Here is a 16,034-nt window from a genome sequence, read left to right as displayed (position 1 = left end):
GCAGCTTGTATTTGATCCAACAGAAAAAGGGGACTAAAAAAAATTTGAATTCACAGCATATGCGTTAAAAGGCATTTTGTTTCCTGCTGATTCAGGTAGTGGGGCCATGGTGTGAACTATTATTGGATCACAGCTCACCACTGTGTCCTGCAGTAAGGCATTGTCCAGCCCCAAGAGTCAAGCTCTTCCCTCCTGTGAGCAAAAGACGTCAGGGGCGACTGAGGCAAATCCTTTCTGATGTATTTGTGCCCTTCCTGTTGCAACAACCTGTTGCTTTTCACAGTGATGCATCCTGCTTCTAAATTGACCAACTTCTCCTATCTTCATCAGCTACAATGCATCAGTGATGTACCTATTAATAAATATCCTCATTCACTTCTGTCTCTGTGATTACAGCTTCCTCAACTTGCATCTGTTCTTTGCTTGTTAACCCTTTACACACTGCTAAATTGGACAGGAGCTCTTTAGACCAGCTGTCTTTGTTTATCTGATAGTGTACTACTCAGTACCAGGAGAATTAACCTCTTTGTTGAACCTTTCATCACAATATAGCAAAATAAAGCAATAATGTTTATACTTTTTTTAAAATCACTGCCTACAGCAATGTTTTAAAAAGGGCTCTTTTTAATAACATGTACTTTCCTGTAGAGTGGCTCTTATGAAATATGTCCTTGTCATTTTTCTGGGACTGTTCAGCAGGAGATGCCAGACAGGTTAATTATTATCATTTATTTGTGCAGGAAAGATCATAAAAGTTGTCTGCAGCAGAAAGCACACACTCCTTGTTGCCAAAAAGCAGATGCTGCATGAATAGAAGCTGGAGAAGCCACCTGCTCACGTTGCTGTGATGTTTCTGCCTGCAAGCTAGAACCACCACTCTTAGAAGTCAGCAGAAATTTAGTCACATTGCTTTGTTCTGTCCTTCCCCACTCTGGTGCTAATTTTGGACAGCCACTTTGAATTTGCAATCTGACCTTTTATTCAGCAAGGGTAGCACAGTCCATCAAACCCATGTAAGCCACAGCAGAACAAGCCTCAGGAAAAGCAGATGGTATCAGACAGAAAGATAGAAGCTCTGACCATAGTTGTAGCCTTCACAGCTACTGGGCATCCTTGTCCTTTAAACAATTTTTAACCCAAAGCCAGCAGTGCATTTCCACTGTGCAAACATTAACTTTCAGGTCAAAGGGAACGTAGATGTGCATGGGTTAATCACCCACTATTTCCCTTCATGCTCCTCTTATTCAAAAATATGATTGAATTTTAAGTTGGTTTGCTCATACAGTCCAGATTTCATTTTGAACTAGTCAAGAAAGAGCATGTGTTTTTATTTATGAGCTTGTCTTGTGTTCAGCATCTTTTTGAGAGAAGTCTGTGGTGGTATGCTGAGAATAAACCTCCCTGTGCAATTTCAGTAGGTATGGAACCAGCATTTCTGTGCACAGGTAAGGCCAAGGGGCACAAGAAGCTGTACCTCAGCAATACAATGCCAAAGTAGGAAAAAGAAACCACATTTCTGTATTTAATGGTATTTGCAGCAGGTGTTGGCTAAACAGCTGAACTGCCAAAGTTAGATTTCACAGTCTCTTTGCTGCCACAGAGAGCTCTGAACATCTAAACCACCTTCCTTACACGCATGCTGGGGACTTGTCCTCAAAGCTGTGCTAAAGCTTGCCTTTCCTAAAGCAGCTAATGCTACTCTGAGAAACTCTAAACATTGACAAATCTGCCTTTTTTTTTCCCAGTAACTGTTTCAGACATCATCACTCTCACTGTTAGGGAGCTGCATCTCATTTCAAGACCCATTTAGAGTCAGGACCTGAGTATTGCTGCTCATTGCAGCTTTGCCTGCACAACTGGAAATCCCTTATGCTGCTCACATGGCCACTGTTAGTGACAGAGATGCTTCCTAATTTCTCCTTTGTGTCCTCATGTACCATAAAGAAATATATTTTCCACGCTTACTGATCAGATGTCAGAATAAAAACAGTAGCACAAGTGGATAATAAATAGTAAGAATAATACTTTTGGCTACATGTCACAGTCCCTCACTAGATGGGAGAGCTTAGCCATTGCTACTTGAAATTAAAGACTGGAACTGCTTTTATTTTTCTTCCCCTCTTCCACCTGAAAACTAAGTGATCTTTTTTTTTTCCTACAATCCCTGTGTGTCTGAGGACCTTAACACAGAGTGCTGCAGCAAAGCACACCCTAAGGAAAGCTTTACCTCTGCACACTTCCTGGTAACTTGCCAGGCAGTGACAGGTTCATCAATAATGATAATGGCTTTCTGTCGAGGCAAACTAGTGCACTAAGCCACACACTTGCTCAACCCTACAAAGGAATCAAAGTAACCAGCATCCTTGTAAGGATAGTGAGACAGAAACATGACTTCTAACAAGAGGAACTGACTAACAAAAGAAATAGAAGGATTAAGCTCCCTTTGCTGAAAAGCAGAAGCAGGTTTTCAATCAGTGAAAACTGTCACCTTGTTATCCACTGAGAAATGAGAACCCAGACCCTGACTTCACCACAGCTGACTGATACAGACTGCAGGCTACAACACAGCAGTTCATCCCTCATTCGTGACAAACGGAGCATATTGCAGCTGCCTCTGCAAATATAATCAATAATGAAAATTTGTATTAAGGTTGCACCCAAAATCCCATTACTGGTTAGGTTTCACATGCTTAAAAAGCCAGTGGCATCCTTGCTAAATTTTCCACATTAAGGACATACTCATATTCATTCTGATGATCCCCCCAGTCATCAAAGTGGTCATAGATCAATCAAAAAACTCTGCCAAGCCCCTTGGGAACAGGGAAGGCTCATGGTTTATTTGCTCTATATTTCACCTGTATGGGAGGTCCAACCCATCTCACGTGTACTTGCATGAGCCACCTTCACTGACACCTCTGGAACACAGCACCTGGGCACACATTTCTGCCTGGGAAATAACACAGAGACATTGAGCAGCTTGAATCTAAAGGGACTGGGTAACAATGTTTTGGTGTGAAATGTGTGTGCATGTAATACAAACCAGGGACAGACAGGACCAGAGATGAAGGAAAACAGAGAAACAGCATTTCAGTGGTACAGCAAGAGAGACAATGCATGGCACAGAAAAACAGAGAGGAAAATGGGAAAAAAAAGGGAAACCAGAGAGCCAAGCAGGAAACAAAGACTCCTCTTTGTGACTTCTTGTGATACAGAGGGGTCAGACAAATGTGGTAAACGGGGAGAGAAAGAGGGATAGAATTTGTGGGAACAGGGAATGAGGTATAGGCAGAGGCAAGACAGACAGAAGGGTGACAGGGCATGGAAGAGGTGTGTGTATGCAGAGAAAAGGAAGGTAAAACACAATAAAACAGGTTTGACATAGAAAAGTTGTCTGGTGTCACATCCCTAAGCTTGCAAGTGAACCATTTTTGGACAGCTGAAACAGGTAAGGTGGAAAAGCAACGTAACTAACTCCAGCTGCTCACATACTCCTGGTTCTGACAAGAAGCTGGAACTCCCTGCTCAAATAAATGTAACATCATCCACACACACAACTCCATTACACATCACCTAGTCCCAAGAAGGAAAAAAATATACCTAATTGTGGTGACCTGCTGAGATCTAAATAAACAAGATACTTATTCTGGATTAGAGGCCTACTTTAAAACACACAGACAGGTGAGCTGCAGTCAGGAGTTTGGCACTAAAGGTGAAGGAGGGAATAGCACTACAGCTTGCTTGTTCTGCTCTGCAGCTCCTTAGGAACCTGAGGGAGCCCAGATCTGGTTACCCTAAGACTGCACCTGACCTTGACAAAACAATTCCAGCTTTCATTGTCAAAGGATCAGAGACAGACACTGGGGCTGTCACGAGCTGCACAGCTCACACATGTGCTCTTTATTATGAATATTTTGGTAATTTGTTTCTTCTGGTTGTAAACTAACTGTAAAGCAACAACCTATTTCACACAAGCACCTAAAAACTTACTGCACTCATGTTTACAACTGCTCCCAGACCTTTCTGGAAATGGCCTAAGGAAAAGCAAAGCATCCATCTTTTTAATAAGTTTGACTGGTGCCCCCAGCTGTCACTTTTGTGCCTGATTAGTGGCAGTAGGCAGGTTTCCATTTATTTCCAAGCAGCTGCCAGAAGAGCTGCAGGCAGAGGTAATCCAGAGACTGCAGAACTCTGCTCCCTGTCAATTTCACACCGGCATTTTACTTTCTTCTATCCCCATTTATTATTAATCTCTATTTATATCCAACTCCAGCTCTTAGTTGGCCTTTGCCAGAGGCTTAACCATTAGAGGTGACTGTGAGGAAGGTGTGGAAAGAAGGAACAGCCATAAATCAGGCTTTTACCACTCCATGGAATTCTAGCAAGGTGAGAAACGTGCAAAGCTTGGGCAATTTAGGAAAGCAAGACCCTGTACAGGAGATCAGACCAGAACAAGTCTCCTTTATTCTTAGTGCTATGTAAAGGAAACATCCATTTCACAGAACTCTCGTCCCAATCATACTCAGTTCCTACTTTTTACACAGCTTTATATCCCTTCTAAATTTCTATCCGTTCTAAATCAGAGGATGTTCTTACATTCCATGTTTTCTGAATCCACTAAGTCCTCAGGCTCAGTAGGACCATGTCACATATGTTCCAAATAAGCACTATATAAAAACACACTTTTTCCATCAGTTTTCAATGAATTGCCTTTTAATTTAATATAAAAAACAAGACCACAATCAATTATGAAAAGATAAACAGGAGAACCTGATTTACTTTGCCCTCTCCAAAGTAAACAATTTTAATTTAAGCAGCAGAACTAACACCAGTTGTTTTCTACTAATGATTTTGTTTTAAGGCTTCAAATCTTTTTTCATATCTTGCCTATTGCTTTTATCCCTTTTGGATAAGGATGAACAGTGTGCTCTAGGTGAAACAAGACTCCATTCATTTAATGAAGGCATTCCATTATTTTCCAGACCACTCTTTACCCATCATTATGTTTTGCTCACTTCTTTTGGTCACTTTACTGTACATGAGAGGTCCACTCAATGTCATCTTGCCTTTAGAGGTAAAATGAATGCAAATCATTGCAAAGACTGTCCATAAGTTTTACAAATTGAGACAAGGATGTCACATACATGTGCTGTGTATGATGAAGTTTCCCACAGCAGTGAGAGGCATTCAACTTATTGCACACTTTCCCCAGATGTTCCCATAGATCCAGATGGTTTGCAATCCTAAGCAATACTCTAGGATCCCAATTAGGTTTTTGAAAAAGGTTTTCCAAAACCTTTCCAAGTCTTTTCCAACAACAGAAGCGTCAGCAGGCTAGCCAGCTGTAATATCATTTTACTCTGCTTGACAGAAGCATTACTGTCTTTGAGCATCCAGTGGGAACAGGAATGTCTTTAGGAACTCAGAGAAGTTGTCTTCCACTTCTCCAGTGCTCAGTCATAATGAAGGCTCTTCAGTGTTCCTCCTCCAAACCTCTTCCTTTCAGAGAAGCCAGGAATCTAGAGGCAGGGAAGACAAGGTGTCATGTCAGAATCAGCAGGAGCTCCCTCTAGCCCACACTGTTACCAAGCCAACTGCAGCAATTCCACCTCTGCCATCTCCAGAATCAGGGCCACAGTGCTTCAGCTGACTGCTAGAGGAGCAGCTCTAATTAAACACTGTACAGCTCCACTATGGCTCATCTGTTCTGTGGGGCTCCTTAAGACTTTTTGGCAAGGGAAATTGAAAGCCTCAATCCTAACACAGGACAGATGTCAATCTGCCATCTGTTAATGACAGATTTCAAAGACAGATTTCAAAGCAGATTCAAGTGCATACAAAAATTTCCCCTCCATTCATTTTTAAAACTATAAAACAATATAAACCAAGTCCTTTCAAAGAGCTGTTGAGGCTTTATGCCTTCAAACCTGGGCAGCAGCATTTCAGTGGCAGTTCTATCAATGACTGAAAGCTTAAAGAAAATCATTGGGACAGAAATGGCTGCAACAATACAAGGGATTAGCACTCCTGCTTTTGCAGCCCATCTGCAGACACTGCTTACACAGTGACAATGGACGTTTATAAAGAAAATCTACTTGAAACCATCAGAAGCTTCTCTGGCCTTAACAGCATTTCAGACAGATTTTCAATCCAATGCACCTGTGAATCCCTGAAAGAAAGTGATGTGCTGCTTTCTAATGCTGCTTATCTGCCCTATTGGCATCATAAAACTATTTGATTACAGGCCAGAGTAACTTTTACCTTACTCACTACAAACAAGCAGGAACAGCAGACCCTGTAGACACACCCTCCCAAAGCAATTCCACACATTCATAGGAAATACAGTCTATTAAAATGGAGGGAATCAACCAAGCCCTGCAAATCATGCCAGAAGAACATGGGCATGTATGGATGGTGGGGACAAAAACATAATCTACAATTCACAGCAGATTGCTCAGGTTACACACTTCACTGGTAAGCTGAGAGCTGAAGAGCTTTCCCAAAATAAAAGTCCACTAAAAACTCCACAGATTAAATTTACTTGGGGTTTTCAGGCCCAAAACTCAAATATGCAAGATATTCACTAAGGTACTGGTTTATTCCTCTCTGAAAAGCAATCATCTCTAAGAATAAAATCAGGCAGATTTTGTACAAAGGTTCACCTCATGAAAACTGCTTCAGGAATTTAAAGAGGAAAAATGCAATCATTATAACTAAAAAGTACCTGAACATCATAGGTAAACAGTTATCTGCTTTAGCATTTTTTACATCAAAGTCACTAATTAAGAGGAACAATTATTTATTTATCACATATCTGATTGAAGCCATAGCTATGAACAATTTGAAACTTATCATTCTTTTCATCCTGAAGAAGTTTAAAACAGAAATACCTCAAAACATGAATAATTGTAGTAACCTATTGTAGAAAACCCACAAACACATTGGTAAGAGTCACATTAAGTAGATAACTTCAAATGGTAACATTAAGAGGTTGCATTGAAGTCTCCATTTCCAATTTGGCTTTTGCCTCTTTAAATATGATTGTTTGCTGTTTAAGATTTGTTTTGAGCTTTTGAGCTCCTGTCAGGGAAGCAGACAGTCATCAGCAGGCTGCAGGCTTTGGCACACAGCCAAAAGGAATGTATAGTTAATCCCTGGCTAGCCACTAAATAGGATCAAATGATAAAAATAAAAATCTTACATCATGCATCAGAGACAACCAGCACAAAAGCAGGTTTCTGCATTAAGATATTATTCCCATGAAAGAGAAACTTCCTTTCACTAGAATGTGGGGAGGAGAGGGGAATAAAAAAGGCATCATGCAGAACTAAAAGAGGCAAAAGCAAATTTATTTTCAAAAGGCACTACAGCAGCACTCAAAGAGAGGAAGCATTTTGTAATCTGTGACTATTTCCCCCCTACATCCCAGGGGCTTTCAGCACAGCTACCTCTAACAATGTACAGGTGTGACTGTACTCCAGAGATGCTTTTCATGGTAATTTGCAACAGCTTTACATAAGGGTAAATGCAACTTCACTACTCCCAGCATGGCAGACTGCACGTGGGGAGGTGGGGGGCACAAAAGCTGAAGCGGCCTGCCCAAACTAGAAGTCATTTTGCTAGTACTTCCCCATCTGGCTGAAAACAGTGAATTCAGTCCTTTAGGAATGAATTACAAGCTGATATCATACTGCCATTTTCCTTGTGGCTCCACTGAGTCTCTGGAAACTACCTGTATTAAACATAAAATCTTGTTCCAGCTGTACAAAAAACCCCCTTTTATTGACCTTCAGGATAGCATCTCTGGCCTTAATCTGCAACCAAACAGCCTGAAGCTGACAGAGCTGAAAGAAATCATATTTGCCCATTTTACCTCACTCTTCCAACTTCTACTATGTTAGCATACTTAATTATTTCACTGCCAATCACTTTACAGACAAATACTTCAGCTGACAAAAGTCAGCCATTCTTCTGTCTAGCCTTAACAGCTGTGCTCCCACAGATACAAGAATGAAATTACCAGCACAGATTGCCATTTAGGTTGCATGAAGTTGTGTTTTAAAGAGAACTATGTCAGCAGTTCACATTACACGGGGAGAAATGAAACAAAAGAGGAGGAAAAGTGACAAACCTGATTGCCATCTCTCAAGACGTATCTCTTCTCTATGACCTGGGAACAACAGAGAATGATCTCAGCTTGCACAGCACATCCATAACCTCAGATTGCAACCTACCTTCACACATGAGCACTGAAACTCAGGGCTAACTGGGACAAGGTCTGACCCCACACCTCTGCTCCAGGCCTACTGCTTTAGTGCAGTGCTCTAGCACACACAGCAGTGGCCACCTACAGCCATTCTTAGACAAGCTATCTAAGCTGTCTAATCATGCTCACCTTCAACACAGCCCTCCTGGGTAATGGAGGTGATGGTTTGTGTGTCTTCTGCTTCACACTCAGTTACTCCCATTCCCTCTGCAGGGATAATGGCTCCTACCACTGCACAGTAGCCCCACCATGCTATTTTGCCCAGAGGATGCTTAAAACAGAGCATTCCTTCTTTCATTTGCACAGTGGACCTTAATGGCCTCCTTTTCAGGAAGGGAGACTAATATTCTTAATTAATTTTTTAATTCCTAAAGCTTGCTTTAATTAGGTTCAACAGAGCTAACCAGTCTTGTATCTCCCCACATTACTACCTCAGAATGCTGCAACCCCTCTGATCTGCCAGACAACTTCAAAAGCATAAGTAGAGTGTCTTTGCACATTTGTGAGTTCTTTTTCAATGCTCTATGCAGATCAGGAACTAAATCTTCAAGCAGTCCAGCTATCTCCAAAAGCAAATCAATCTTTGCCCTCCCCACACCTGGCTTGAACCAACTCAGAGAGTGAACGTGAAAGGAGCAGCTTAAACTGTTGTGCATGCTCAAATCCCAACATTTGATGCACAGGACAATAAAACATCATTTCATTGACTTACCTTATCAAAAAACCTGCTTAGTTTGACAGCATTGGATGAACCTGCTGCCAGATAACGAGGATTGGTGCAGTCCTAGAACACCCAAAAGACAACAACAAACCAAGCTCAAGGAAATCAGTGCAAAGAAGCCAAACACAAGGAAATGGAACATACCCTTTCCCTGACACACACCATCAGCAAGGGAAAACAATGGATCTGCTGATTTCTGCTCCACAACCGTTTCAGAGAAAAGACCAACTACAGAATTCCAAGCACCCCCCCATATGCTCCATGTCTTCCTGCCACCACCAGCTGTGCAGTCAGGCAGGGATTTGTACAGGCTACACCTGAGATTGGGGGTGTGTTTACAAGCATTCACACAGCAGGTGTATATTTTTATACCCACAGATCTATATAAAGTCATCTTCATGTTTAATTCAAAGACAGTCTATGTCAGAGCTATGAACAAGAAAAAGAAAATTTAACTCCCAGCCAACAATTCAAAGCTTAAGAGACCTTACCTAATACCCCTTACATCTCCCTATAGTGAAACAAAGATATCTGTTTCATCAAGCAAGGGGCAGAGCCAACAGAAATGTGAATGACTGGCACTACTGGAAAAATCTCCAAAAGCCAAATTTTTGTTACATCTTTACTTACTAAAAATTGGACTCACTCCTATACAAAAGAAAAACAACAAAGATGACAAGGATACAAACCAAATTTATCTCTTCAGCATTGAAATCCTCAGCCAAGAATGCTGTTCTGGTCAAAACTTCATTCCTCTTAGTTTCTGGGATCTGATCCAGTTTAGTTCCTATTACCAGCAGTGGGATCTGGTTATCACCAAACTGTTCACGGTCATAGTCGCTGATGAGGGAAACAAAGACAATCCTGAATGAGGCAATGGCCATGTAAGTGGGCACGAGCACAACATCATCTCCCCTGTGCCTCTCAAAAACCAGTAATTTAGTTATTAACATTTATCTAAGTTAAAATGGTTAAAATGTGCAATACCTTTAAACTAAGGAAGGGCTTCTGCATCTAAATCACTACATAGGAATCCAAGCTTCAATCACTCTCCTTAGCTAGGATAATCACTTGTCTGTAATTTTTTACCTAAACCAAGCTTTATAGCAAGCACCAACAGCAAGAACTTGAGAAAGAATTGCTGGTGGCTGAACATCTGTCCTTGACAGAAGTTAAACTTCTGAAAATTAAAACAATTGTGAAGAACCTGTCTGTGAAGACACCGGAGAATTTTGCAGTTTATACAATGCAAATCCTCTTTCCCATTTCCTACATTTCTACAGAACTGTTCTGCGTACCAGAACAGACAGATAAACAATTGATATTTTTCCTCACAAAAAGCCACTCCTCACTATTGCCTTCCTGCTCACATGTGAGGTTTAGCAATGATTTTAAAACCTCCTTGACTAAATGGATGACAGGAGCAAAAAGGTGCAGGAGGAAATCCTTGACAAGGTGTTGGAGAGCTAATTATGAACATGCTGTTTAAGCAGAGTTTTCTAAGCTCTTTTAGCCACGCTCCTAAAATTACTCCCCCATCACCCAAACCAAAAATGAACTTCCTCAGTCTTGGTGCATGGTCCTGTTTGCCCAGACACATTATCCCATGACATTTCCTGTACAATGGCATCTCTCAGTGCAGACAGAGAAATCTTGTAACTGGGACTGGACCCACTCTCACAGAGGCCTCAGAAAAATAAAGGATGCATAAACATGTTTTCCCTTAAAGCAAGGTCTCTGCCACCCAGTCTGGGAATCTGCTGTCAGAACTGCCTGATATTGCTTGGCAGTATAAAAGAAAAAGAACAATCAACAGACAACCTTCTTTGATATTCCCCATTTCTTTCTTTCTTTCTTCAAAGTCTAACCACATGTACTTTCCTGTGGAGACCAAGCACCCTTAGAGAGGAACAAAAACTTGTGCAACTGCTTGCAATCACCATGTCTGAGCTCTGCATGTTTGTTTTTCACTCACCCATTTGTCACAAGAACTCCTGTTGGAGCAACATCTCTGTTGAGTGCTTCCAAAGACCAGCGATACAAATTCTGGGATGATTTCTTGTTGGTCAAGTCATGCACTAAAATTATCCCTGGAGTGAAAGACAAGACAGCAAGATGCCATTTAAAGATACATATTCTCCTCCTTATCTTACCAAAATGACACCCACAGGTTCCCAGATATCTGAGAATGAAGGGATGTATAAGCAGTTCAGTTACAGTGAATAAGTAAGGCTAAAAAATATCAGGATGCAACAGGTTTTTTAAAGCTGCTTATCAAGAATTGGCTAAGAGCTAAGAGAAAAATCACATGAAAGCAGGAAACAAACAACCATCTCAGGCTTTAATCTGCAAAAGGCTTGCAGGCATTCACTGATTCTGTCTACTTCTCATGATACTGAAATTCTATATTACTGCAGCAGAAAATTCAGCCTTTCTCTGGTAAACATAATTATCTTTTATCCCACCATCTATAAAGTCTGAAGCGTTTTTCTTTGTTTCAAAAGAGTTCAGAGAGAACTATAGCTTTCCTCCATTTCCAAGAATTAAGGCTACATATTTGGAGAGGTATCCAAAGGGAAAACTGACACCAACAAAATTTCATAGTCCATTAAATGGCTGGTAAAAGCATGAATAAATAAGACTTATTGTACTTAAGATTAAGTTTCTAGCATTTTTCATTACCATGAGCCTTCAAAATGTAAATTCTGAGACAGAGTCAAGCTTCCTAGCTGTGCTATTAACAGACACCCACTTCTGATAACCACAGTTCCTAACTCAATTACCAACTCCTGCTAGCAAATTTCTTCTATTTATTCACACCTTCTGCAATATGTGGAATGTTCCCACTTCCTCCAGACTTCAAACTACCATCAATTCAAGGACAAAATGGAATGATATCCCTTATCTGCATTAGGATTCATTCTCAAAACACTTCACAGCCTACAGGTGGAAAAAACTCACTAATTTAGTCTTTCACCATAACTTCCAGAGGTGCCACCCACTGCCATGAACAAACCACATTTCCACAAACATTTTCCACTGCCCCACATGACTGTGCACAGACTCTCCCACGAGAGTTCCCAGCTATCACAGCTGTAGCCCTATTTCAAAGCATTTATCTCAGTAACACTATAAAAAGGCAACTCTGCTGCATGACCACCCCCAGTGTAGAGAGAAAATGCCTGATACAACATAACTTGGCCTACAGCAACAGATCCAGAGGCAGTGCTGCACAGCCAGTGAGAAACACTCTCCACCTCCACACTCTCCCTCAGTTATATCTTTGATTGGTCAGTTTCCTTATCTGCTCCACCTAAAACCTGCACAGTTAGCTGCACCAGCAGGAAAAGGCTGTCAACATCCAAAAAGAGCAGGCAGGACTCAAAGAAATGCTCCTCCCACAACAAGGTGTGCAAGCCAAAGCCTCACTGCCCAGTCACTGTCCTCAGCTATCACAGTCCCCACACCAGGTGGAGAGTCAGCAAAGAGGAAGATCTGTGGATAATCCAAAACCAAAGTGTACCAGACTGGTCAGCAACCCAACAGCCTGCTCAGCTGCTGCCACAACCAAACACTGACTGGCTTTCAGACCACTACAAGCCCAGAAAGCACAAGCAGTCAGGCAGAAGGAATGCATTCATCTTCTCGTCTTAAATCAGGTCAAGCAGAGGCAATTTGTGAGACAAGCTCTAATGGAGAAATTAATCTAATGAAAGAAACAAGACCCAAGGTTAACTACCAAAGTCAACGCTCTTCATATGCAAGCTGTCTAATTAGTATCTTTTGGGCAGTGGAGATAAATAACTCTATTTTAATGTCATCAATTATAACTCAGATGCACAAGTCCAAGACTTCATTTCCTAATGGGCTGTTCTAAGGTACTTCCAAGTCTGACCCACACTCCTTGGCACACTGTAGATTTGGTATTAAAAAGAAATCAATTTTTTTTTCATATACCAAAGAGGCTTGCTTTGAGGGCACAACTCAACTCAATTCTCATACACAGAAATCTGGTTATCAGTATAAGCAAGAGGTACCTAACACAGTTTTCCTCCTGAGAAAAGAGGAAGAAATAACTAGTTAGTCACAGGCCAAAAATGTTTATTGTGTGGCTTAACATGTTACTGAAAAGTCTTCAAATGAGTGGGAATAAGCAAAGAGAATCAAACAGAACACTTCAGCCAGATTTTCAGAAGCAGTTCTTAGTCTGATACACCTCTATTTTTAGTGAACTATCCTGGGATGACAAAAAGTAACAACTGAAATACTGTACTGTTATGTTTATAATCTCTGATATACTCTTGTTAGAGACACAGATGAACTACTAGGCCTTTAAGACAATATCTCAACAGAAGGCACAAAATGCTACTTCCTACATATGCAGCAAGTTGCAAGATTCAACTCTTAAAAATAAGTTGGTAAGCTAAATGAGCAGAGGCAAGATGGTTATCAGCATATGGCAATTTTATGGCACACAGTTCAAATTTGCCAGGGTAGGATGTAACTATCAAAGTTCATAAAAACTGAAAGAATCATTTTTCTGCTGTAAGCTTTACAACTGAACAGACAAGAAAATATAAATAATAAAAAATCTCTCAAAAAAATAGAAATCATATTTCTGCACTATATCAGACCCAGAAAGGTGAAGGTCTGATACACCTTCACTGCACCTTCAAAGCCTCCCTGCTGTGCCAGCTGCACAAGGCTGAAGGGAAAGGCTGATAGGGCTCATCTGCACAGGTTTGCCTGAAATATCTGCTGTTCACAACTGAATCCATAAAATTCTGCCTACAAATAATATCATTTTCCCTGTATAAATCAGAAAGGAGAACAATGTAGCCCTCAGGCAGGCTGCCTGGAACTCTGCCCCAGGACCAAGGGACAGCTCCTTACAGAAACAGTATTAAAACCATATTTACACCAAGCAGACTTACCATTCAGCAAATTATAGAACACTGCTCGTGTGCTTTTCACACTGGTGGCACTGCCCACAGAACCTCCAACATCCCACAGCTCAATGTAATAGGTCTTCTCTTCTGGAGTTCCTTCTTTGTAGTCATGGATCTGATGAAAAATTCACATCACACATAACCACAGCACCCTGTCACAGGAGTTAATCCCCATGGCACAGCTGGAAGGATTATTGTACTTGGATAGAAATTTGGAAATTCTCATGCTGACACTGTTTCAAACCTCTCAAGTGGAAGAGAGATGGAATGAGTCAAGCAGCAGCCACTGGACACCACAGAGATGGAGATCCCCATCTCATGTGAGAGGGAGCCTGGCGAGTGAACAGGGAGCATCTCAGTGTTAACAAACCCAACATCTCATTATGTGCTCAGACACAGTGTTTTGCTAAAGCAAATGGAAAAATTAAGGTCTTGACTTCTTACAGTTGTTAAAACCAGCATGGCAGCACTTGCAAGAATATTAACACAGGTGACAGACCTGGATTCCAACTAACCACATCTTTTTCCTACCAAACTCTGACATCTCAACTGAATTAGTCAACAACTTCTGCCCCCAGATCTGCTGAGTAGTTTTGCCCACAATCAAACAGGACTGCCATGTTCCTCTCCTCAGATTTTGGAAATACATTTCTAACCTAGGGCAATGCATTTCAAGGAGAATGCAGCAAAGAGTGTTGAAGGAAAAAGCATTTATCAACGTCCCATGAGTGCTGCAGGCTGGGCCAAAGAACTGCTGGAGGAGCATCCTCATTCTTCCCACAGCAGGTCCTGCAGCAAGCAGTCAGGAGGAGCAGCAACTCCATGGTCACAACTGTCACCAAAAGCCAGGATATAAACTCTCTAACCCAGTTATGTTAGAAAATCATCACTACTTTATTCAGCAGTGAGGTGCATGAGTAGCACTTCACCAAATGTGTACATCAGTCACCAAAACTTACAGTTGTTTATAATTTTGGCAAACAAAGGAATTAGTGCTCACTGGCTAACAAGTGACACAGTTCTCTTCATTAATTAGTATTCAATCTTCTATTGGTTATTGATTTCTTACTTCTCATGCTAACTAGCCCACTTTTTCAGCCTTTTTTATTATCTTTTTCCCAGGTAGGGAGAGTCATATTAATTGTCTGTTAGTTTCTTCTTTAACTCTGCTTTCTCTAACATGTCTTTGTGGTTTATACATTCTACCTTCCTGGTGTCCAAGTCTCAACAATAAATTTCTCCTGTCAATTTCCTCAGTTGGGTCTAAGAGCACTGAAGCATGCCAGGCCCTAAATTTTAATTTGTTTTTCAAACATATGAGCATCACCCAGAGCTTTCCTGTGTTCCCACCAGTTAAATGAGTGAACTGGTTTTCCCCACTGTGTTTGGCTGACAATTTGGCTGTTCCTTGCCTATTTCGCAATGAGCTGGCCGTACTGTGACACGCCAGTGGCCACTGCAGCAGGGAGCAGCGCTACGAGTGACAAATGTCTTGTCTGACAGTGACAACCCTGGAAGGTCAAAACTTGCTTACACAAGTGCTTGGCTCACGTTTGACGCTGCTTGCATCAGAAGATCAAGCCCTCAGCGAAACACATGATCAAAGTACACCTCTTTCTGGGGCGGTAAGTCATTGAAATAAAAAGTCAAGGCCCTTCCCTTACACAGCTCAGGGCCACCAAGAGGCCGTGCATGTCACCTACTCGCACATCCACGGAGCAGCCCACAGTCCATGACGGGTTTCCCAGCACCTGGTTGTGGCACAAGAGGTGAACGAGGGACGACTTCCCGACACCTGCAAGCGCACAGAGAGAGAACAACTCCTGGGAGGCGGCGCCAGGGTTACAGGTGGCGAGGCCGAGAGCAGCACGGAGTGAGCGCGGGAGGTGCCGGCCCCTCAGCGGGTAACGGGGAGGGAGACGAGGAGCAGATCGCCAGGGAGTGGCCACAGGGCACACGGCCAGGGGACACGGACTCACCGGAGTCGCCCAGCACCAGCACCTTGACCCTGTCCAGAGCCGCCATCTTTACCCTGCTTAGCAACAACGCCCGGCCACCGGCCCGCCCGCCAATCGCGACGCGCGTTCTTGCTGCTCCTCTC

At 42.0% G+C, this 16,034-nt stretch overlaps 1 protein-coding gene across 2 annotated transcripts; it reads right to left on the bottom strand.

Moving 5' to 3' along the window:
- Window positions 1-4,692: 4,692 nt before the first annotated feature.
- On the bottom strand, window positions 4,693-16,025 carry RABL3 (RAB, member of RAS oncogene family like 3). 2 transcript variants are annotated; one of them, XM_077174260.1, is made up of 8 exons: window positions 15,913-16,025; window positions 15,598-15,728; window positions 13,919-14,048; window positions 10,960-11,074; window positions 9,674-9,824; window positions 8,976-9,047; window positions 8,129-8,167; window positions 4,693-5,516 (listed from the first exon to the last, which is right to left on the bottom strand). In XM_077174260.1, the coding sequence occupies exons 1-8, from the start codon at window positions 15,956-15,958 to the stop codon at window positions 5,451-5,453; spliced, it is 750 nt and encodes a 249-aa protein (XP_077030375.1). In that variant the 5' UTR covers window positions 15,959-16,025; the 3' UTR covers window positions 4,693-5,450. The 2 variants fall into 2 exon arrangements, with proteins under 2 accessions (XP_077030375.1, XP_054484079.2); XM_054628104.2 differs by having other exon boundaries at window positions 15,637-15,728.
- Between the last annotated feature and the right edge of the window lie 9 nt (window positions 16,026-16,034).

Source organism: Agelaius phoeniceus, chromosome 2 (assembly GCF_051311805.1).
Source record: "Agelaius phoeniceus isolate bAgePho1 chromosome 2, bAgePho1.hap1, whole genome shotgun sequence".
NCBI lineage: Eukaryota > Metazoa > Chordata > Aves > Passeriformes > Icteridae > Agelaius > Agelaius phoeniceus.
Note: the sequence above shows the minus strand (reverse complement) of the source record. Positions and strands in the feature narration are given on the sequence as shown.

Bases quoted from the DNA above. Each gene is read 5' to 3' on its own strand.
- RABL3 (XM_077174260.1), bottom strand. From the start codon at position 15,958: ATGGCGGCTCTGGACAGGGTCAAGGTGCTGGTGCTGGGCGACTCCG. The intron at 15,729-15,912 runs GTGAGTCCGTGT...GTGCGCTTGCAG, and splicing joins GCTGGTGCTGGGCGACTCCG to GTGTCGGGAAGTCGTCCCTC. The intron at 5,517-8,128 runs GTTTGTCACTTT...CCCTGCCTCTAG, and splicing joins TCTTGAGAGATGGCAATCAG to ATTCCTGGCTTCTCTGAAAG.